This window comes from Heterocephalus glaber, unplaced genomic scaffold (assembly GCF_053883595.1).
Source record: "Heterocephalus glaber isolate CG9 unplaced genomic scaffold, H.glaber_assembly_v1.0 deba00001452, whole genome shotgun sequence".
Taxonomy (NCBI): Eukaryota; Metazoa; Chordata; class Mammalia; order Rodentia; family Bathyergidae; genus Heterocephalus; species Heterocephalus glaber.
Window position 1 is genome coordinate 12,036,529 of NW_028258302.1, and position 24,594 is coordinate 12,061,122.

The following is a 24,594-nucleotide window of genomic DNA, read 5'->3' on the forward strand; positions in this document are numbered from 1 at the left end:
TTGAGGAAGGTCTCTAAGTTACCCAGGCTGGACTATAAATTGTGATCCTCCTGTATTAGCCCCTGATCTCTTGTTTTTAGTATACTGTACTTTCAAAATTAAAATTCGCAACTGTAAAATTACTGTGTGGTACTCAGGAAAGTAACATTAATGTATAGTAATATATATATTTTTTTGAGATAGGGTTTCACTTTGTAGTCCTGGCTGGCCTTGAACTCACTATGTAGCTTAGGTTGTACTTGACCTCATGGTGTTCCTCCTGCCTCTGCCTCCTGAATGTTGGGATTACATGCAGCATGTGCCATCACACTCTGCACCAGAAATGTGATTTACTGTATAATGTCAAGGAGCATAATTTCTTGGATCAGAAATTGGATCTATTGCCATGTGATTGAAAGCCATGAGTCTTCTCATCAAAAAAAAAGAACAGATCTGTCAGCTACAGAGTAACCTTTTGTTATCATCTTTGGTTTCATCTGATCCAAGCATATCTCTGTGAATAGAGCAAGATTCCCTTTTTGCAACCCCCCCCCCCCCCGGACTTCTCAGTTTAGTAATTTAAATAGTTGAAAGAAGTACTTAATAACTTTTATGTCTGTGCCTTAGGAACCTTGAGAGCAAGGAAGACTACACTAGTCTATAGGGAAGGACAGATTATGGAAAAGGTGGTTTTTGAGTTGTACCTTCAATGACTTATTTATACAGGAGGAGAATGAAAAGCTCATGGAGGAAATAGTAAAACTAAAGCTTGAAGATGGAAATTAGCAGGAATGTGTTCAGTAGATAACATAGCAGTGGTTAGTCTGGCTGGTAGTTTAGGTTGAAGAAAGGTATGGAATAAGGTTGAATAGATAGTATATGTCTTACTGACTTGGCTGGGTTGCCTTATAGGCAATAACAAGACTTTTTTTTTTTTTTTTGGTACTGGGGATTGAACTTGGGACCTTGGGCTTGCGAGGCAGGCAGGAGAACCACTGAGCTAAATCCCTGACCCAATAACGATATTTTTAAGGAAGAATGTTTTATCTTCTATTTTTTTTTCAGGTGGGTGTTAGTTTAGAAGCAGTTTTAAACATTCACTTACTCATGTTAATCAGTTATTTGTTGACTGTTGTGTTTTTCGGGAACTTGAGGGTAACAGTTATGGGCTGTTTGAGGAACTGTGTTTAACTGGTCACAAATGCTATCACACAGGAGGGTGGTGAGAACCAAGTGTTTGAAGAGACAGTTGGAATCTATATTGTTGCAGGTAACAGAGCAGAGAAATGGAGATGGGAATATGGTGGTGTAGCCATAGGCTGACTACAGTAGAGGACATTGAACAGGTGCATTTGGTAATGGAGTCCTGGAGCCAGGTGCGAATCTCAGATGATATATTAATAATTATACTAATAACCAGAGTTGTAGAGTGGCACATATTTCCTTCCATATTCTGCTCTTTGATTTTGGCTTAAGTGAGCAACAGAGGTGAACTTCTTTAGTTTTTGAATTATTTGCTACAAACAGTAGTGTAGGTTTAACTGTGATTTTGTGTGCGGGTCTGATTTGGAATTTGACAATAGAGTGCCCTCTTGTTTTATTTTCTTTCAGCCAGGGCTTTGATTTGTTATAATAAGTTGGTTTCATAAAATTTAATATCAGCTTAAAGTGAGATGCATATCATGCAGTTTGCAAATAGGGGAAAGAGTATAAAGAAAGATTATAGTGGAAACCAATTATATAAAAAAGCTGTCAAGGTATTTACCAATAAACTTAATGATGTATTTGCTTTATCATAAGATGCACGGAATAGAGGTATCATAATGAGCACAATGAGAACTCTGGGATGTCTGTAACAATCATAAAGTAACATGAAAATATTTATGATTTTTAACTGTGGTAAAGCCATAGGTGTATGGCTAATATTACTGTGGGTTTTGGGGGGGAATTGAAGAACATGCCATATTTTAAGTAAATAGATGTTCATGAAAATAAAGATGCAATATTGCCCACTTGAGTAGAGACATGTTGGATTAACAGCCTCTAATTTAGGTCATTTTTGTCAACTTGAAGTGCTCATTGATGTCTCCGTAGTCTTGTCACTTTTTCTCACTTTCCCCACTTGCATTCTTCATCCTGGAAAATAGCCACAAACAGTTCATGTATAATGTGTCCCTGTCTGTCTGTCTGTTGGGCTCCCCCCCCCCGTCCTTCTTTGTTCAGGCTAGTCTTGTACTATGTAGCCCAAACTGGCTTTGAACTTGTGGTATTCTTCCTGTCTTAGCTTCCTAAGTGCTGGTATTACAGGTGTGTGCCACCATACCCAGCTTGTTTTCATGGTTTGTGTGTTGGTGCTTGAGAAGTATTTTTAAATTTTTTTACAAAATGTTTATTTCCTCAAATATATTTTTCTTTTCTTTTTTTTTTTTTTTGGTACTGGGGATAGAACTCGGGTCCTTCCTTGCGCTTGCGGGGCAGGCGGCGGAACCACTGAGCTTAATCCCCGGCCCTCCTCAAATATATTTTAGAAAAATATTGTTAGGTTTCATTATATTGTAACCCTGTAGCAAAATCCAAACCAGGAATATACTAGCATTGATTACCCGTGTGTGTGCGTGTGTGTGTTTGTGTATGTGTGTGTGTGTGTGTGTGTATAAAATTTTTTTTTTCCCCCCTCCGGTACTGGTGATCGAACTTGGGTCCTTAGGCTTTCGAGGCAGGCTGCAGAACCACTGAGCTAAATCCCCTGGTGATTAGCCATATTGTTCATATGCTTTATTTAGAATTTATTTAATCCAAAAATAGCCTAGGGCTGGGGATTTAGCTTAGTGGTTTTGCTGCCTGCTGCTCAAGTGCAAGGACCTGAGTTCGATCCCTGGTACCAAAAAACAAAACAAAACAAAAATAGCCTAATATAGCATATTTCACAAAGTTGCATACTATAGTACTTAAATACTTAAATTGAATATGAGTTTTAAACAAAGAGGCAGTATTCTTTACCATCCTGACAGGGTCTCCCTAAGTTGCCAAGGCTGACTTCAAAGTTGGAATCCTCCAGCCTCAGATACCCAAGTAGCTTGGATTATAGGTGTGTTCTATCTCTGGCTAAAGAAGCAATGTTCTGAACTCATTTCTGCACAGCCATAGTCAAGAGAGAAAATTAACTGCCTTTTGTTGTTGTTGTTGTCTGTTTGTTTTTCTGGTATGGGAATTGAACTGAGGACCTTGTGTTTGCAAGGCAGGTGTGGTGCCAACTGAGCTACATCCCCAGCCCCTCTTTGTTTGTTTTTGAGACAGGGCCTCACTATGTAGTTCAGGCTGGCCTTGAATTCACTGTGTAGCCTAGGCTGGCCTTGAACGTACAGTGATCCTTCTGCCTCATTCTCCCAGGTCCTGGATTTACAGGTGTAAAGGTGACATACTGCTTTTATTTTTATTTTTTAATTTTTAATTTTTTTGATGTATAGAAATACCTGGCTAACATGTCCCCAAACAGGTCAGTTAGTAAAATAGATTCTAGAGAATATGGCCTATACACAGCCCTCCCTCCCCAAAAATAACCCCAAGGGTGGACATTTCCCTCCTCCTGGGCTCATTGGGTATGAAAAATGTTTGGCAGTTGTGTTTATTATCTGGGTATGGGGCACCATGTCCGATATTCTGCATTTTCTGGGGTGCTTTTTAAATTTTATTTAATATTTTTTCCAGTACCAGGGATCAAACTCAGGACCTTGTGCTTGCCAGGCAGGTGCAGCACCACTGAGCTACATCCCTGGCCCCCGACATACTTTAATTAATTAATTAATTAGTTAATTTTTTGGTGTCAGGGATCGAACTTGGGTCCTTGCGCTTGCGGGGCAGGCAGCGGCACCACTGAGCTAAATCCCTGGCCCTCGACATACTGCTTTTAAAGGTGTGTTGATCATTAAATGTCATTCTCATGAGGCCAAGTATGTGCATAAGTTTTAAAGGAGATATTAAATATTATCAACTTTGTAATTTACAGATGATTATTCTGTCTGTCTCATGTGTATGGTCACCAACAAAGAATTGACTAGTAAATTCAGTCAATCGAAGCTTTTTATTTGATTTTGCTCAAATTTTATTTATGATAATATTTTCCTCAAAAGATATTAACTTGGTAGGTGGATTTTTTTATCTAAGACCTTTGCTGGAATTGATTGATTGACTATGCTGGGGGTTGAACCCAGAACCTTGTTTGTGCTAGGTGAGCACGCTACTGCAGAGCTACATCTCCAGCCCAGAATAAATATATTTGCTAAAAAACTGTGATGACTTAAAAAAAAGTTTAGTGGTATGGTTTGTGTGTGTCTGTTTAACCAAAAAATTATTGTGATTTTTTTTTTTTTTTTTTTTTTTTTTGGTATGGAGGATCGAACTCGGGACCTTGGGCTTTGCCAGGCACTGAACTAAATCCCTGGCCCTGTATCTGTTATTTTGATTTCTAGCTCCAGGCTGTTTTCCTTGAACCTCGTACTAGGAACACAGAGCCTTTGATAGGTGACATTGTCCCACCTTCACATTCAACTTTATTCATATCCTTTTCTGAAAGGAGTCAGATGTAAAAAGTACTTTTCAATTAGAATAACAAAAAATAGTTTTCTTCCTTCTGTGTTACTTTTTTGGCCCACTGACAGCAAGCAGTTAGTGCTTGTGGTGTAGTGGGGTTTTGATTCTCAAAGCAGGCTTCCTTGTGCTTGGGCTGCTGTGCTCTGGGTGAAGCCAGAAGAGGCACTCTTTTCATTCACTAGGAACAGTATCACACTGAAAGGACTGTTAAGGACTTCATGTGTGTTAATTTTAATCCTCACAACAACCCTATGAGCTGGATATTTCTTTGTTTCCCTATTATGGAGAGGAAAGTGAGACACAGAGAGGTTTCCTAAAGTCACTTGCCTAAAGTCATAGACCAAGTTAGTAGTGCAGCTGAGATATGAACCAAAGCTGTCTGGCCCGAGAGTCTGCACTCTTAATCTGTATCCACTATGTATGTTGTGTTACACTGGTAAAAAGTCAGGGCTGGCATTGCATTTTATTTTGGAGAATGAGTTTAGTCTTTTTTTTTTCATTAAGTTTATTAAAGTTTGGATTTTTTTTTTTCCAGTACCAAGGATTGAACTCAGGACCTTGCGCTTGTGAGGCAGGCGCAGCAGCACTGCGCTGAATACCCGGCCCGAGTATAGTCTAGTCTTAATACATTTCCTCACTTGTATTTGGACATTTTTTCCTTTATATCAGGAAATTCAAGGGCATTGATTTTGTGCCAACAGTTATTAATGAAAACAGTGATAATAGTAACAACTCTTTTATAATACTAATAGTAGCTAAATTTTCCAAGATGCCACCTACAAGTCAGTTCTGTGTTGGGTGTTTTCAGCTGCCCAGATTCCCCTGTGGAACATTAACACTGTCGGTATCTTTTGTAAGGTCATGTAGTAAGTGACAGAGAATGGAATTGAACTAGCTTGTCCCATTTCCAATTTGTGCTTTAATATTTATTAGGAACCCCAGTGTGCCTGAAGTGGTCAACTCCTTTCCTCCTACAGTGGAACTTTGTAATAGCTTATGAATTTTACCGAAATTAATTATAATCAGTATTGGCACATTGATCACTATATCAACCTTTAATAAGCATGCCCCTCAATTCTCACAGTATTTTGTCCCTCAATTATAGAGTATTGGCCTGCTTTGTGAAAATTATGAAAATGTTAACAGAGCTGTGTCTTGCCAGCAGATGGCATTTCTGTGTTTTTCAGGATTCTTTGGAATCTGTCACTTGCCAATTATCTAATTTTGTTTTGAATACTCTGTATTTCCAGTTAATATTGTGCCACTTACATAAAGAGAATGTGCCAAAATTGATGTAATCTATTCTGTAATCAAATTTTGCTGGCTATGGATACACAATTTACTTTTGTTAAATTTTTTATAGTAGTGTGCTCTCAAGAAAGTAATTCCCCCTTCATTTATCGTAATCACTAATATGTTAATCAGCTCTCAGGCACAGGGTATAGTGGAGCTGTGTGCAACTATAATGCTCTCATTTAAGAGTTTCTACTTCAAAATGTGGTAACATGATGGTGAGAACAACAAATACATATATAGAATGAGTAGTATATATTACGTGTAATAGTGAGAAGCGAGAATAGTCAGAATACCATTGGACTAGTGGTTTTGGTGTATAAGTCAGGATGAACTCCACAGTCATATTCTGCTTGTGTGTTTGTTTTTAGGTTGGTTTTGTTTTGTTTTTTGACTTTTTGAGACAGAGTCTCGCTGGGTAGTTCAGGCTGGCCTTGAACTCACTATGTAGCCCAGTCTGGCCTTGAACTCAAAGCAATCCTCCTCCCTCAGCCTTCCGAGTGCTGGGATTACAGGCATGTGCCATCATTCCTGGCAGCAGTCATTCTGAAAACAGCATGTAGCTCTGTTTTTCCTGAGCTCCACGTCGTAGTATTTACCTAGTGATAATTCAAAAAAGTTCAATGAAATGAGTCGTTTTGTTTACAATGGGGATAAAGGAGTGCAGAAAAAAAGCAAGAGCAGTGTCTTGAGGTGTTGAATGTTTCAAGTGGTTTTAGGCCAGGAAAATTCCAGAGCCCCAATGAAGAGATGATAAGATATTCAGTGGAACTAGGAGTTTTTACAACCTTGGGAGTAATTTTAAAATAATTTTATACTATATTACTTGTTTTCTGCCTCTTGGCTGCCATTCTTACTACCTCCTCTTGGTAAAAAAAAAAAAAATCAAACTGTGACACTGATCTTTAGGTAAAACAAAAATGTGAAACCAGCTTGCAGAAATTGCAAAATCATTGACTAAATTTTGACTGTCTCCTGCAGTGGACAAAAGTTTTAATATATTTGTCAGTAGATTTGATTCCTCCATGTCTCTTCATGACTTGATATTTAATGAATGCCTGTAAAGAAGTCCTTTTCCCTTTTATAGCATCACAGTGAAATTCTACTTTACTTTGATTTTGGGTAAACAACCTCAAGTATTTTTGATAACTATACGTGGTTAATATTGACATTTGTACTATAAAAGCAGACACTTAATTTTATTCTGTTTTTTCGACAGGGCAGTGTGTACAAATGAGAGCTAACAGGTGATGTTGGCCAGTACACTCAAAATATTCAACTCTTGCTTTCTTTTTATTTAAAATCAATTTACTCATGTATTTGAGGCACAGAAGTATCCAAGTCTCAGGCGGTAGTCACATTACATTATTTAATCTCTCCACTGCCAAGGATAACATGAAGTTCAATCATGACAAACTGAGTTGATGGAATGACATTATCTCTTAATTTCTGAGACAATCAGGTCTCTTAATATAACTTTAATTCAAAATCTGTGGTATCTGTGTTGTATCACCCAGTGATATCAGCTGAACTGTTGAGAAATCCTCTAGAAAGAGCAAGTAGGCCGAATATCCTATTCAGAGCAGTCCTTTTAGGAATACTTTCATTGCTGATAAAAGTCTTCAGTATGACTCCTTGGAAGGAGGCCTGTTGGGGTGATGAAAATCAGGTTACCAGTACTATTCATACTACAATGTAAGTTCTGTACAGGCTGGAGCTATGTACGGTTTTATTCACTGTTGTATCCCTAGTTCCTTGCACAGTGCCTAGTAGTTAACTATTTGCCTCACAAATACTTGTTGTATGAATGCGTGAATGCATGACTATCAAGATGGAGTCATAGATTATTTTTAGTGTTAAAACCTGCGAATTTCTTTAGTTTTTAAACTAAGAATTGTGCTAGGTATGAGTTCATAATCCAAGTTTTGTTCCCTACCTGTAAAGAGTAGATGTCTTAGGAGACTCTTGGGATCCCCGAAAGTTGAGGAGTTGTCTAATTTGCTCTTTAGGGCAAGCCACTAGTTCCAGTGTCATTTTCTGAGAAAGAATCAGCCTAGAGGATAATGTAAACCCTTTTCACGTTCTTCTTTAAAATGAGTATATCTGAGGGTTAATGAAAATTTTCTGGGTCTGAAAAAACCTGAAGGGAGATGATAGTACTAGGAGTAATGTGGTAAGTTATTTTTGTAGTTTTTTTTTGGCGGGGGGGGGGGTGATACTAGGGAATGAACCTATGGTCTTCACACTGAGCTATATAAGCTGCCCTTTTTATTATTTGAGATGGTCCCACAAACTTTAGGCAGGACTTAAATTTGAGATTGTCCTACCTCAGCCTCTCGAGTGCTGGAATTATAGGATTACATGATTACCACCACGCCCAGCTGTGCAACTTTTAAGTATACCTTGAATCAGGTAGGTCCTGTAGACTTGCTGATAAGCATTGAAAATTTTGCAAATGTATATATTTTTGTGGCTCAGGGTTCATCTAATCTTTGAAGAAGTCAGCTCCTGGAACTGGGCACACCAAACAGAAGGAAAGAGATAGGGAAAACAGAAGAACTGAGAAGCATAGTAGTAATACCATGGAAATGGAATAGAGTGTTTTTGTTAGTCTCATGCCTCATTAAGGATTTATTGAAGAGGGCCAGGGATTTAGTTCAGTGGTTCTGCCACCTGCCCCCGCAAGCTCAAGGACCCGAGTTTGATCCCCAGTACCAAAACAAAAACAAAAAAAGGGATTTATTGAAGTTTCTAGAGAGTTGGGTTTTTTTGTGACCCCCCCCCCCCCATACTGGGGATCAAACTCAGGACCTTGCACTTGCCAGGCAGGTGTAGCGCCTTTAGAGAGATTTTTAAATTGTTTCATAGGACAGTTTCTCTAACCACACGTCTTTCTTTTACCTCAGCTGTTCCAAAGACCTAATGCGCTTGCTGTCCAGCAGTTGACAGCTGCTCAGCAGCAGCAGTATGCACTAGCAGCTGCTCATCAGCCTCACATTGGTAAGTACTTAAGCCGATAGCTCACTTATTAAAGGGGTGACCACCTTTTTAGGATAAATGGATGCTGTGAAACCCAGTAGCTTAGACTGATTATAAAAGTCCAGACAGATGTCTCAGAGTAAATGGCCTCTTCCATTTGTTTCTAACTACTTTCTTTGTTCTTGACATACTAGATTTCCTTAGTACCCAGCTCTTGCCTTATCTCACCTGTTTAAAAATTTAAACTATTCATTTCAGAAATGGCTAGTGATTAGCATTAGCTCTTTTGGTAAGGTTTGGACACTGCTGATTAAGTGGGCATTGTATGGACTGATTGTATCAACTTCTCACCTTGCTAAGTAGCAAGTAGTACCCATGAATCTATCTTCAAAGTATTGAACATTTTAAAAAGTATTAATATAGGTAATTGCTAGTTGTTAAATACATGTGCCTTTTTCAAGTAGCATTTATGAGCCTCAATGAGTGAAGAGGAGTTTCTTGGGCCACATATAAAGTATATAATATTGCCAAGGTATATTAGTAAACCAACCCTCCCCTGCCTCCCAGACAAGGTCCCACTATGTAGTGCAGGCTGGCTTTGAGCTCACGGTGTAGCCAAGCCTGGTCTTAAACTCATAATTCTCCTGCCTCAGCCTCCTTTTCTTCCTTTCTTTCCTTTCCTTCCTTCCCTTTCCTTCCCTTTCCTTTCCTTCCTTCCCCTCCCTCCCTTCCTTCCTTCCTTCCTTCCTCCCTTCCTCCCTTCCTCCCTTCCTCCCTTCCTTCCTTCCTTCCTCCCTTCCTCCCTTCCTTCCTCCCTTCCTTCCTCCCTTCCTTCCTCCCTTCCTCCTTTCCTCCCTCCCTCTCTCCCTCTCTTTCTCTCTCTCCTTTCCTCTCCTCTCTCCCCTCTTTCTCTCTCTTTTGTTTTTTTGGTACCAGGGATCGAACTCAGGACCTTGCACTTGCAAGGCAGGAGCGGTGCCACTGAGCTAAATCCCCAGCCATCCTCTTTTTTAAAAAAAATATTTTTTATTACTTATAACATTTAAAATAAAAATGAAAGTTCCCCATAGCGCACAGGCCACAGAACATGCCTGGGTAGGCCTTTCTCCCTAATTGACCTTTTTTTTTTCCTGGGTATTGGGGATCAAACTTAGGACTTTGCTTTTGCCATATGGGCGAGGCACCACTGGGGCTATATCCCAAGCCTCTAATTGACCTAATTTTCTTCGTTTTGGTACTTGGAATCGAACTTTGGACCTTCCACTTTCGAGGTAGACGGTGGAACCGCTAAGTTAAATTCCTGGCCCAAATTGACCTTTTGTTGGTCATTATTTTTTGGTACTGGGGATTGAACTCCATGTAAGGCAGGTGTGGTGCTGCTGAGCTCAATCCCCAGCCCCCTAATTGACCTTTTTAAGGTCTCTTCAAAATGAAATGCCAGCAGGGCTTGGTGACACACACCTGTAATCCTAGCACTTGAGAGGCTGAGGCAGAAGGATTAGTGTGGGTTAGAGGCCAGGCTGGGCTACATAATTAGTTCAAGGCTACCCTAAACTACATAGTGAGGCCCTGTCTCCAAAAAACAAACAACAAAAATGAAATGCCAGAAGTGCAGACAAATAGAGGCACAGATTTTCTTTTATGTGCCAGATGGTACAGTTGAATGGAAAGGAGATCACCGGTTTTAGATGTGGTATGGTGTGGAAGAAAAAACTTGGATTAAGTTAAATCCTAACTTTATAGCGGCCTTTGTCTGGACCTGATACTATGTAATTGTAGGTAGTAGCCTTTATAAACATTTGGAGAATTCTTTTAATTGGAAATAAATCTCTTCTTCTGTTTCATTTTACAAGTCTTTTACTCTGTTTTAATTAAAATTAATTTAAGGACTGAGAGGGCCGGGGAATTTAGCTCAGTGGTTCTGCTGCCTGCCTTGAAGGCGCAAGGGCCCGAGTTCAGTCTCCGGTACCAAAAAAACAAAACCAAACCAAATTTAAGGACTGAGAAATAACTCAGACGAGCAGTATTGCCTTGTGTTCATAAGGGCCTGGATTTGATCCAGCACTGGGGGAACCCCCTCCCCCCCCAATTAATTACAATTTTTAACAAACAAGCTTAGTTTAAAACTACATAAGCTTTTAATTTAAGCATTTCTTTAGCAAAAGTTCTTTCTTTCTTTCCTTCTTTCTTTCCTTTCTTTCCTTCCTTTCCTTCCTTTCCTTCCTTCCTTCTTTCTTTCTTTCCTTCTTTCCTTCTTTCCTTCTTTCTTTCCCTCCTTCTTTCTTTCCCTCCTTCCCTCCCTCCCTCCCTTCTTTCCTTCCTTCCTTCCTTTCCTTTCCTTTCTTACCTTGAACTCACTGTGCAGCCCAGGCTGGCCTCACGAGTGCTGAGATGTGCCACCACTCCCAGCTTTAGCAAAAGTTAATGAAGAAGACTAGCTATATCTCATCACAATCTTTCTATCTCTCTCTTTTTTAAACTCCCAACCTATTCTCTGTTTTCTTTTTTCTTTTCCCCTCACCTACAGCCTGAAATGCTAGCCAAATATATAGATATTTGGTAATGCTGCAGTTGTGGTCAAGTTTGTTTTAACTGACAGGTGTGTTTTCAGCAGGTTTAGCTCCCGCTGCGTTTGTCCCCAATCCATACATCATCAGTGCTGCTCCCCCAGGGACGGACCCCTACACAGCTGGATTGGCTGCAGCAGCGACACTAGGTGAGATATTCTGCTGCATGAGGGATTTTCTCACCTGCTGGAAAGTCATGTGAGATAGGTGTACGTTCTTTATATTTCCCCAAATCCATGTCTCTAATGGAAATGTCTGCTGATTTTCAGTGCTACCCACGTGCCAGCTGAATATCTATACTGAGCTATTACATGGGCCCCTCTGACTTCAGTGTATTCCAAAACAAATTGATGCCCTACCCCTTGCATAGATATTTTGGATCCATGGAGCCATCTATTGATTATTTATATTTTAGGAATTTCTCTCCTTAGCCAGGTCTCTTAATACTACTATCTATCACACTTCAAGTCCTGATACTGGTCTCTTACAGATTCCTAATTTCTCTGCCTTTTTCCCTTCCTCTACCTTCTATATTGTTCCAAGAAATGGTTTTAAAACAAAAATTGTGCCACTTCACCCTTCTGCCTAAACCTTATAATGATTTTTCTATTTCCCACCCTAATATGGTATGCTAGTCATAATTCAACATGATGGATGATTACAAACTGCTTGGGTGGTGGTGGTTCCTTGGGATTAGTATTTTTAAGGAGCTGTCATGTAATGCTGAGGGTTAGCTAGGGTTGGGACCCACTGTGTATGGGACTTTCTCCATGACTTGTACATGGATCTGAACCTGTGAGTCACTCTCTTCCTGCCCGATTTGCTACCATTTGCTAACACTTTACAGTAGCAACACTGATCTGATTTCCTTTTGCTGCAGGTGCTATGCTGGTTTAGCCCTTTGTCTTTGGACACTGTGGTCTCCATGGTCTTCTGTAGTAAATTCTTTTTCCCAGGTTTTTCCTGGGAAGCTCCTTGGGTGGCAAAATCACCTTTCCTTGGTAACCACTCCCTGTTATTTCTCTATCATTGTCTACTACATTGTTTTTATTTGCTTTTGGTATAGTCATAAGTCAGAGGTAAATACCTTTCCTGTTTGACTCTGTATGTCACATTTGCTGCCATCCCAGTGGAGCCATAAATGGTGGATTGGGTTCAGGATTAGGGCAAACAAAATGTCTTCCAAAGTAAATAGTTTTGGGACTGGGGATGTAGCTCATGCCTGCCTGGCAAGCACAAGGTCCTGAGTTCAATCCCTGGTACTGGGAGAAAAAAAAAATTCTTTTAGGCACATCCCTTTAAGTTATGTTAATCATGACTAAATATTACTGCAATATGAGATTTTGTTTATCAGATAACATAGTTACCAATTATGAAGTCATGCACTCTATGCAGCATACTATTTCTTACTTTTTTGGTACCAGGGATCGAACTTGGGAACTTGTGCTTGTGAGGCAGGCAGCAGAACCACTGAGCTAAATCCCCAGACCTTTTTTTGTGGTCCTGAAGATTGAACCCAGGACCTTTGCACTGAGATACATCCCCAGCTCCTCTTTAAATTTTGAGGCAGGGTCTCACAAAATTGCCCAGGCTGGGCTTGAACTTTCAATCCTCTTGCCTCAGCTTCCTGGAGTATTGGGTTTATAGGCTTGTGCTACCATGCCCAGCTATTTCTTAGCTTTTCTTTAGAGTTGTTTCCCTGGTTATAATGTGAACTTATGTAGTCCCTGCTCCACTTTTGCTGAAAATAGAGTATTTTTTCTAATAGAATGATCTTTGTCATCCTTTTTTTTTTTTTTTTTGATACTGGGGATCAAACCCTGGACCTTGCGCTTGCGAGGCAGGTGGTGGAACCACTGAGCTAAATCCCCAGCCCTGTCATCCATTATTAACATTTACTGAACACTTAACTACCTGCCAGGCATTGTCAGATAGATGGTTATACTTCACATAAGGAGTTTATGGCCTACAGAGCTATCTTTTGTGGGATTATACAATTTAAACATTGTGTAATTGGGATTATAACCAGATTTAACTAAAGCCCACGCATCATCTTCACTATCTTATATGGAATGGCTGTGCTATCTTGTATGGTCTTCTCTTCTTTTTGTTTTCTTTGCCCTTATCCTTTTCTCTTTTTCTTTTTCCTTTTCCTTTTTGTCCTGTCCTGTCCTTTCCTTGTCCTTTCTTCTGCTAATTTAATATATGTTACTTGAAACAAAGAACTAGTTGTAGGGATGACATACTTGGAGTCAATAAGATGATAGGTAGTGAGGGTCTTGTTTTTTGTATTCATGAACTGAACCAGACTGAATAGGACTTTCACACATGATAGGACACATTAACTGTACAACCTGTGATTAACTATTGTGTTAATCACATAGAAATTGAAGCAAGCATTTTCATGAGCCAAAGTCAATTAATTAATCACCCTGGGATATCATCCTAAATTCAGTATTAAGTTGCATGAGCAGGATCCAGTAGTAGAAATGCCGGTTGAGAAAATTTATAAAGGACCATGGAAATATTTATATTACTAGCAGACCCTGCCCAGTAGAGATTCTCTTTGTTGGCTTTTGAGACTGTCACTGTAGGTTGCAGTCCATTCCTTTAGGGTAGATATGGCCATACTCCTAGAACCTCTTACAGCTCTTTTTTAAAGTTTATTTATTTATTTATTTTTTTCTTACAGCTCTTTCATAAGTGAGGAAACTAAGGCACAGGTAGAATCTTTGCCTTTTTCTCTCATTGTTTGCTTCAACTGACTAGGGTTTGACTAGTCAGATGAGTTTGGGGACCTACCATTGTCTTTCTTTAACTTGGAGGTATGGTGTTTAGACTATTAAGGTTTTGCCAAGTAAAAATGCTTTAATCTGTTTGCTTATTGTAATAGTTTATGTCATAACACAGCTTTTCTAAAGAGCACCTACATTCTGCACCCAGTAGTGTTAACAATGGTGGGAACTTTCACTTGTAAACAGAATTTCTTGGTCTTTGCTAAGCCTACAGGTACAGAAAATAGCAACTTCGAAATGTCAGAGTAGATAACTGGACAGTGAGTGATACGATCTAACCTGTTTATGCTTTGGAAGCGTAAATGGGGAAACAGAACACATGTTCCAGTTTATTTTTTATTTACTTTTTTGGTACTGGGGATTGAACTCGGGACCTTGTGCTTGCGAGGCAGGCGGTGGAACCACTGAGCTAAATCCCAGCCCCAGTTCCAGTTTATTTTGACTTAATGTATGATGTACGTTTTTCAGAGTTAGCCACTGTGTCAAGATAGCTATAATGCTTGAAACAGCTCTTTGGAACTCCAGTGTAAGGCATGGCTTTATGAATCAAGTTGAAAATATTTAACTGCTTTAATTATTAAAATTCCAATTGGAGATATATTTCAGCAGATTTATTTCAGTATTATTTTTGAGCCATTTTCTTGGTTGGCAGTGTGCATCCTTGGTGTTTCTTGTCACCAGCTTCACCAGAGAATTCTAAGGATTAGACTTCTGTCACACTGAAGTGTTATCTGCACAGCTTTGTTATGTCTGTAACTATAGCTTATTCCAGAGAAGGTGAAGGGATCATTTGGATTATAGTGGGATGTTTAGTCTTTTAAAGGATATTCACCTGGCCTGTAACAAGTCTAGGGATATGTTTTGTTTTTGTATTTGTGTTCAACATTGACTTAAATTTAAAAATTCACATATCAAAGTCGGAATGTCATTGTTTTGAGTCCCTTTTGTTACTTTTGAAAATAGAAATGTTAAACCAAGCCTTTTTGGAGTTAGGTGAAGGTTCAGTTGAGTGTCTGGGTTTTGTTGTTAGAGCGGATAAGAGTTTCATGTTTTTTTGTGTGTGTTTTTGTTTTTCCTGTGTGAGTTTCATGTTTTTGAAGTTAATGACACACCAGGGTCCTAGTACCTGTCAGTCCCTTCAGGTGCCACTCATATCATTGAAATCAGAATATAATGAAATTTTGTTCTTTTCCATTACTCTAAGCACACAGATCTTCCATTTATTTCCCTTCTAACAACAAACTACATCTATGGCTATCTTATATTATTCTCATGGGAAAATCTTGACTTCTTCCAGTTCCTCCATCTGTTGGTAAATACAGTAACACCTTTCAGCTTCTTCTAACAGTTTTTCTCTTTTCAATGTCTTTAATAATTTGTTCCCCAGTGCCTCTTCCTCTAGGCCTGGAATATAATACTGAATTGATAAGACTTTAGTGTAAAGATCTTGTATAATACTTTCTACTTTTAAAAAACAGAATTAATGACTAGCACAAATCAATATTCTAAGTTAGTATTTTATAATAGATCTGTTGTTAGGTGTAGTCTTTGGGATCCCCTGGGATGAGTCTTACTAGTCTAAACTTTCGTTCTCTTTCTCTTGCTGTTTTTAGGCCCAGCTGTGGTCCCTCACCAGTATTATGGAGTTACTCCCTGGGGTGTCTATCCTGCAAGTCTCTTTCAGCAGCAAGCTGCTGCTGCAGCAGCAGCAACTAATTCTGCTAATCAGCAGACCACCCCACAGACTCAGCAAGGACAACAGCAGGTAAATGTAAATAACATTCGCTCTATCTAAGTGTGATTTAGTTACTGTATTTAATTCATAGATGATATTATTGGTTTTAACAGACAAACATTGTGAATGTATGAGCTCTGAATTGTGTGTGTGTATCTGAGTTCAGGCTTAGATTGGGTTGTTGTTGCAGAATGCCTTTTAAGTAAGTATCAGTCCCCTTGGTCAGTGTAACTAGGTGAGATAATGATATTAATTCAATTTTTTAATGAGAAAATTGTTTAGAGCATTTTCCATTTAGTGTTACAAAGCTAGCACATAACAGAAGTGGATCTTTAAATCTAAATTTTCATTCAGCCATACATACTGTAGTTTCCTGCCGAACAACATTTTCAGATCACTTCAGGGCTTTGTAAATAGCCTGCCAAACCAAAGGAAAGAGTCTTTCTTTTGGTTTTATGATTATTTACAACACCCATTGGATTGGATATAAATCTTAAACCTGTCATATCAGCGTTAACTTATAGGAGGTTTTTAATTGGGTTGGGAAAGAATAGTTAACTGCTAAATTGTATGTCGTATTCTTTTTTTTTTTGTACCAGGAATCGAACTTAGAACCTTGTGCTTGCGAGGCAGACACAGTGCACTGAGCTAAATCCCCAGCCTGTCCTTTTCTTTTAATAGATTAGGTCCTTTTCCTGATTACTAGACTAATATTTATTGTTACAACTTGTGGTAAACTGGGAAGGGGGAAAAATTACCCTAAGTTTTATATTAACCCAATATTAGTATGCTTTGTATATGTTAGTCTATCTTTATCATTTAATTTCTTTTATAAATTTTTTTTAAAGAGACAGGGTTTCACTATGTAGTTTAGGCTTGAACTCACTATCTAGCCAAGGCTGACCTCAAACTTGCAGCAGTCCTTTTCCTCAGTCTCCTGAGTGCCAGGATTACAAGTATGTGTCATCATGCCTGGCTAATTTCCTACAAAATTAGAATTACTTTGTCCAGTTGGTTTCGCTTCCTATTTTCATATTGTCTTGTATTATTTAGTGTTCTTTTTAATATCATTCACTTAAATACATTACAGGGCATCCCATACTTTGATTTGTTACATTTGATATTTAACTTAGCAATATTTTGGTGTTATAAATTTTTTTTTTTTGAGACAGGATCTCACTTTTTAGGCTGGCCACGAACTCATGGCAATTCTCTTGCCTCAGCCTCCCAAATAGTGAGATTATAGGCATGTGCCATTGTGTCCAGCTTTGGTGTTATAAATAATATTCAATTAACATTCTTTTCATAAGTCTGTAATTGTTTCCTTGGAATAAGTTCATAGTAATGAAATTTTTCTATACAGCCTGGTTGGATTTTCTATCCATGTAGTTTAAGGTAGGTATTCTTCCCTTGTAAAGCTGTCTAGAGTCTTTATCTAAGTCAGAAACAAAAATTGCTTTTGCAGTGCTGGAGATTGAATCCAGAGCCTTACAAAAATAAGTTTCATAGTATTTCGATACTACTAATTAGTTAGTCTTTATGGATTATCCATTGGATACCAGGCATTGTTTTTATAGCTGTTTTTACTATTCCCAGCAAATATGCAAGATCAGCTGTTAAACTTTCAATATTTACAGATTAGAGAAAAGATACTGAGTAAATTGTCCACCCATCTTTTTCTGCTGGAGAGTTACCAATGATCATCTTATGTTCATTTAATAAATAGTTGATTATTAGTGTTGTTTTCACTTTTACATTTTTTTACCAATAGTTCCAACAATAATTTCTGCCCAAGTTCTTGTCTACATATCTAACTTTAATAAATAGTAAGGTGATAGTGAAAATTATCTGATAAGAACTTTGTGTTTGGAAACATTGCAGAACACATTGTTAGCATCGATCTGTGGATTTGAAGTTTTTACTTGCTGGAGTGTATTGATCTTATGAAATGGAGTCTTCAGATCCTTTAGAGTAAGAATGATATCTAGCATTTTGGACCTATGTTTCATTAACAAAGCGAAACATCAGTGGCAGAATTGATGTTCTGCGCTGAACTTGACTAATGCTCATCTCCATTTAGATGAAGGTATTTGTGAGATTTATGAAAAAAGAACTGGAAACTAAATAAAATCTGGTGAGCTTACTTGGTTTTGATTGAATGGGAATAATGGTAAAGGGTAGAGAAAATGGTCTTATTCCATGTAAAAGAGAATATAGTTTCATGTGTGTGTGTTTTTGACACATTTTAACTTAAATATGTGGATGAACTACCCTTGTTCATCCTATCTAAACTACTCTCCCCCACACCTTTCTCCTTTCTATCCTTCATCACCATTTTTTTTTAATCAGAACATTGACATTATATAGCTACTGTTTATTATTTTTCTTATTCACTGGAATAAAAGCTCTGCACAGAAGGAGTTGGCCTCTCTTGTTTATTGCTCTGCCTCTAGTATCGCCACTGGGTAGGAATTGATACTTAATTATTGAAGGAATCATCTCTTTTGTATGTTTTTTACTACTTAGATATATTTAAAAAAAAAAGAAAGATATATTCAAGATTGTTAGAATTAAATTTCATTTACAATAATAATATTAATTGGATTGTTATCCTAACAGCCATACCACATGAAAGCATTATAGAGAAAATGTTTAGAAAGTCATCTTTAGTAGATGGTGGATCTTAGGTCTTACATACCTTTTTTTTTTTTTTTTTTGAAGGGTGGGTTTGAGACAGTCTAACTGTGTAGTTCAGTCTAGCCTTGAAGTCACTGTGTAGCCTAGTCTGGCCTTGAACTTGCAGCAATCCTTCAGCCTCAGCCTCCTCAGTTGTGAGATTACAGGTGTGCACCACCACACCCCGCTTAGAGACTTCTAATGAGAATAAAGTAGTTGGACTTATTTCTGTCTCACATTCCCAGGTTCTCCGTGGAGGAGCCAGTCAGCGTCCTTTGACCCCAAATCAGAATCAGCAGGGACAGCAAACAGATCCACTAGTGGCAGCTGCAGCAGTGAATTCTGCTCTTGCTTTTGGACAAGGTCTGGCTGCAGGCATGCCAGGTAAGGCTGCATACTAATGCTTTGGGAGGGAGGGAGATAGAGTCAGCTTGTTTCAGGCAATGCTGAGGTGAATTGGCAGTGCTTTCAGCTTGCCTAAGCTCATTGTGATTTGGGGACTGGCAAGGAAGATACACACTTGTCCTCACTTAGATCATAGTTCATTGATAGCATTGTTCTGAGCCAGTCTTAAATCTTACGTGTTGGAGAATATCCACTCAGCTTAGAATATGTGATTTTCTTTGGTGGTGACCTCTGTTCTCCTTCAGGATTAAGAATAGGTAGAATAGCCAGCCTATTTTGGCGTCACTCCAAAGGCTTTAGTCTTTATGCCTATATATTTGAACCATATAGTCAGGAAGAAATTCCTGGTGTTCTTTGTAGGGGCATCGCTTGTACATCTAGTATTTCTCCCAAATAGCAGAGGGCCTCTTTAGCTATCTAACTCTGAGTTATAAATGAACATGTATCATGAGTGTAATTTTGGTTTTGGCTCACTGTCCTGTACTTTGCATGGGATTAGATTTAGTAGATCTTTACTGACTGTAGAGCATAGCAAAATGAACTGATCTGTTCATGACTTCAGTAACAGTGTTAACTTACTTCATTTGTTTTGCTAGTAATTGAGTATTTTTTATTAGGAAATCATTTCTAGTTATTCATATGGCTTGAATTAGGATTTAGAGATTGCATTTTACCTAATAGGGAAGCCTGTTTAGTTATTTTCCTGCTAACTTGCAGGATATTAGTGTTTAGATTATTATGTGTTATGAAAATATTATGATTATTGTAGCCATTGTAGCTTCTGTTGTTTGTGTAGCCAGGAAAACAACATATTGTCCATATTTGATTGCTGATGATAGCAATAGGGAAGAACACAGGTATTCTCTATCACACCACAGTTGCTTTCCTAACAATTGGCAGAGGACACATAACATTTCTTTATTGCACACTTAATATGTACCAGACACCATGCTAAATGCTTTACATTCATATTTTATTTAGTTTTCTCAAGGGTTTTTTGAGGCAAGTGGTAGTATTTTTATCCTCTTATAGATTCAGAAATGGGTGCTCAGATACTCAGGAGCATTCAACTAACTAGTTACTTGGTGGAGCCAGGATATAATTCTAGGTCCCCCCTTGTCCCACAGCTGAGTTTGTGACTATCTGCAATATGTTGGTGCACAGGGACACATTTGTTTAGTACAGTAGATGCCTCTTCTCCCATCTATTGGAGTTCTAAGACCCCAGATACCTGAAACTGTGGATAGTAGTGAACACTGTATATACATACTAAGTTTTTTCCCTGAGAGAACGCTTAATTTGTAAATTAGGCACAGTAAGAGATTAACAACAATGCCTTACTGTAGATTTTAGTAACTTTAGCATATGAGTTTTCTTTTTTTAAGTCAAGAAATTTTACCTTTTCACTTGGCACTTAATTGCTTTTGTGGCCTACCCAAATCGCTAGCGTCACTACTGTTGTACTTTGGGACCCTTATTAAGTAAATAAGGGTTACTTGAATGGAAGCACTGCAGTTCCAAAGTTGTTCTAATAACTGAGACAGTCTGATAACCAAGATGGCTACCAAGTGACTAACAGGTGGGTAGCATTTATAGCATAGATATGCCAGACAAAAGGACTATTTATATCCACAGCAGATGGAGCCGAATAGTGTGAACTTTCCCATGCTATTCAGAATGGAATTTAAAACATGAATTGTTTGTTTCTGGATTTTCTGTTTAGTATTCTTGCATGGTCGTTTACTGGAAATGTGGCAAGTGAAGCTGCATTTTAAGGGAGGACGATGTTATATGTTTTTATATGTTGGCTTGATATTCCTAGGCTACCCTGTCTTGGCACCTGCTGCTTACTATGACCAAACTGGTGCCCTTGTGGTGAATGCTGGAGCCAGAAATGGACTTGGAGCTCCTGTTCGGCTAGTAGCTCCGGCCCCAGTCATCATTAGTTCCTCAGCCGCGCAAGCAGGTGAGGTGCATCTTACTGACTCCTGTCAGAGATCTAGAGGGATGTAACTAATTGTGACATTCTTAAAAAAGAGGGAAATATGCTTTATTTGATACCCTCAGTGTGGCATATCTACCCTGTCATATTTCAAATAGAGAAATAAGCTACAGTTGACCTCAGTGGATTCTGATTTTCTTGAGGGGAATGTATCATCAAGTTAGAAGCAAAAACTCGCTCCATTGAGAGAGAGCATAAGAAGTTGGGTTACTCACATAAAAAATGACACTGTTGAAAGAATTGCAAGGCAAAAGTCACAGAAACCCAAGCCATTGTTTTTCAGATAATTTTTTGGGGGGGGGTTATATATTTTTTGGCTTAGGGCAGGGATGGAGGAAGTGAGAAAAAGTAGTGAGAAGTAGCAGAGTAATATAGTTGGTTGGGGAAGTGGTACTTCTTTTTTTCGAGACAGGGTCTCTCTGTGTAGTCCAGGCTATCCTTGAACTTGTGGCAATCCTCCTGCCTCAGCCTCTCCCAAGTGCTAGGATTACAGGTATGCCCACCACACCTGGCAGGGAAGTGGTAAGAATTACATGCTTTTTTTTTTTTTTAAGTTAGTAACAAGAAAGGAAATATCTAGAAGAGAGCAGCCTACTAAAATAGGGATTTGAGAAACTTTAGTATATTGTTTTAAGAAAAGCTCACCATGGATATGTGTGGAATTTGAGATTTTAAGAAGTAGTACTATTTAATGGATACATTTGATGTTTGTACCCCTTTTAAACTACAGAAACTTTAAATTAGCTGTCAACATAGTTGAGCCTGCTCCCATGATATTTTGACTGCAAGTCCAAAGTAGAAATAGTAGAAGCTTTGAGATCAAAGATTTTTATAGTTCTTTACAGGATCTGTTTTTGTCTTGAAAAGATAGGCAGCATTAAAAGGTTTTTAAAAAATAGATAAAAATGTGGTTTAGAAATGTGACCAAATCCCCTTTATAGCCCATCTGTTTGCTTTCTTTTTCATAGCTGTTGCAGCAGCTGCAGCTTCAGCAAATGGAGCAGCCGGTGGTCTTGCTGGTACAACAAATGGACCGTTTCGCCCTTTGGGAACCCAGCAGCCTCAGCCCCAACCCCAGCAGCAGCCTAATAACAACCTGGCATCCAGCTCTTTCTATGGCAACAACTCTCTGAGCAGCAACTCACAGAGCAGCTCCCTCTTCTCCCAAGGCTCTGCCCAGCCTCCCAACACATCCTTGGGATTTGGAAGCAGCAGTTCTCTTGGTGCCACCCTGGGATCAGCCCTTGGAGGGTTTGGAACAGCAGGTAGAAATCAGACTGATGCGCTATTAAAACTGATTTTTAATTATTTTTTACAATCTTTCTGGAATCCTGACAATGCGTGGAACCCTGGACAGATACCACAGGCAGGTCTGGACTGAACCCAGTGGGGATCCAGCCAGCCCACATAATCTTTGAGATAATGGAATATTGAAATCAAGTTACACAGTTGGGGCCTATGTCAGGTCGATGCTCATGTTGCTACTTAATTTATATTCACATAGTCAGTTTGTTTCAGAGGCTTGAAAACCAGGGCAGATTTTTACAGGCATTGGGAAAAATGTGGAGGTAACTATAGAAATGTGGATGTTAAAAACTTAGGAGGACCTACTGAAGATCACAGGGCTGAATGCTCCATATTTGAGACTGTGCCCCATGCTAGTTTACAGACCATAAAGAGTTAGGAATTTTCTCCAGTCTTTTGAACAACATTAAGGTAGACAGTGTGAAAAATTGGGAGGAAGGATATCAATTAGACCATGATATTTTTAATGTTTTGATGGGAGAAAACAGCAGGAATTGTGGTCATTGAACAGTGAGAAATTGCAGTGGCTATAAAACAATGTGATCTCAAAACAGAAGGGCATGTTTGAGAGCAAATATCCTATTTGGAATCTGAGGCTAGTAGTAACTAGATTGAGCCCTCTGCGAAACAGGCTTTCAGATGTAAGTCTTGTGTAGTGGGGCAGTACCCCATTTACAGATCTTTTTTTCTGTATTCCATTTTTCTGTTAGTACCTTTGGATTGATGAAAGGCATTCTTGTCCATTTTCTTTCACCTTTTCCCATAGTTCATGTGGCCGTCAGAGCTTTTAAAACCCACCCCGTCCCATAATATACAACACCAAAGGAAGATAAATTTGCCATATATGTGTGATGGTTTGAACAAAAAAGTTTCATGTTAATCTGAGCCATGTCCTCTTTATTACTTTATCTATCCCGTAGAACTGCTACATTAACAGTTAGGCTGTCTCTGCTGACAAATTTGCGGTGGTAAGGAGTCTGGATCAAAGTAGTAGGGTCAGGTCACTGGGCTTGTTCTTCGAAGAACAGGCCTGTTCTTATCTGCATTGTTTTAATTCCATTTTAGTTGCAAACTCCAACACTGGCAGTGGCTCCCGCCGTGACTCCCTGACTGGCAGCAGTGACCTTTATAAGAGGACATCGAGCAGCTTGACCCCCATTGGACAGAGTTTTTATAACGGCCTTAGCTTTTCCTCCTCTCCTGGACCCGTGGGCATGCCTCTCCCTAGTCAGGGGCCAGGACATTCACAGACACCACCTCCTTCCCTCTCTTCACATGGATCCTCTTCAAGCTTAAGCCTGGGTAAGAACCATTACTCTAACACCACCTTGCACTCTAGAACTCTCTTGCCACTGATGACATTACAAGTACTTTGCATAAGCAAAGGACAATCCCTTTTTCCTAGAAGTGTCCTGGGTGTTCTGTGCCTTCTGTAAATACTTCATGTTGTTCAGGCTGTACCTATAGCTAGTAAAGCAGGTTGTGATTGATTAGCATTTGGGTACTCCCCCTATATATTCACTTCAGCTTTAGTATGAACATTTTGTTCTTTGGCTGCCTGTGGTAGTCTTTCATCATAAACACAGTACAGGTTCATTGTAGTGGAGCTAGAGAACACAGACAGAAAAAAATTATTCATTTAGTTATCTACACCTGAAATACCACCACAAGTAATATTTTGCTTTATTTCTTGCTGATTCCTTCCCATATATTATATAATGGTTAATATATTATTTTTTCATGTAACTCATTTTATTTAAAATTTTTTGCCAGATTCTTAAATATTTATAAATAATGCTTTTAAATGGCACAGTGTGCTAATGAGTAGATATATTTCCTTATTGTATGTTTAGGTTGTTTTATGTATGGGATTTAAAAATTGTTACTAATCTAGATTCTAGGAAATGAGGAGAAAAGAGGATTACAAGCAGCAGACTATAAGAATGAAAATTATATTAGCAATTTGGGTGGCAAATCTCTAAAGCTTTCAGAAAGTAGGAGATGATTTATCACGGACACATGGTGCACACTACTGCATTCTAGGCATCTATCAAATGGATTTCAAAGTACTTTCAGTGGGGAATGTTGAGGCTTAGAAGTGGTGTGACCACATGTTGTGCAAGTGAAGAGAGTGCTTTTAATCATTTTGTGTTGGTAGACCTAGATCGGGACTGCCATAGCAAATCAGCATGGATGGTTGCTTTGCCTAGAAAATTCTGTTTTTAACCAGCAAGTTTAAATGTGGCATTTTGGATTCAGCAATGAGAA

General features: G+C 38.8%; 1 protein-coding gene and 1 non-coding gene across 20 annotated transcripts in view; both read left to right on the forward strand.

Moving 5' to 3' along the window:
• The window catches only part of Pum1 (pumilio RNA binding family member 1), a 121,895-nt gene that overhangs the window by 68,589 nt on the left and 28,712 nt on the right, over positions 1-24,594 (forward strand). For 7 of the 19 annotated variants that reach the window (XM_004850797.4, XM_004850798.4, XM_087214916.1 and 4 more), the window contains 7 exons: positions 8,769-8,862; positions 11,456-11,557; positions 15,817-15,968; positions 18,860-18,998; positions 20,842-20,985; positions 21,990-22,286; positions 23,392-23,628. In XM_004850797.4, coding sequence (XP_004850854.1) covers positions 8,769-8,862; positions 11,456-11,557; positions 15,817-15,968; positions 18,860-18,998; positions 20,842-20,985; positions 21,990-22,286; positions 23,392-23,628 — 1,165 coding nt within the window. Of the gene's footprint in view, positions 1-8,768; positions 8,863-11,452; positions 11,558-15,816; positions 15,969-18,859; positions 18,999-20,841; positions 20,986-21,989; positions 22,287-23,391; positions 23,629-24,594 lie in introns of all 19 variants that reach the window. The other 12 variants (XM_021262819.2, XM_013074318.3, XM_021262821.2 and 9 more) reach the window with 4 other exon arrangements.
• LOC147827218 (small nucleolar RNA SNORD103/SNORD85) lies at positions 19,114-19,183 on the forward strand. Its single transcript, XR_015452857.1, has one exon. It is a non-coding gene; the product is annotated as a small nucleolar RNA SNORD103/SNORD85 (small nucleolar RNA).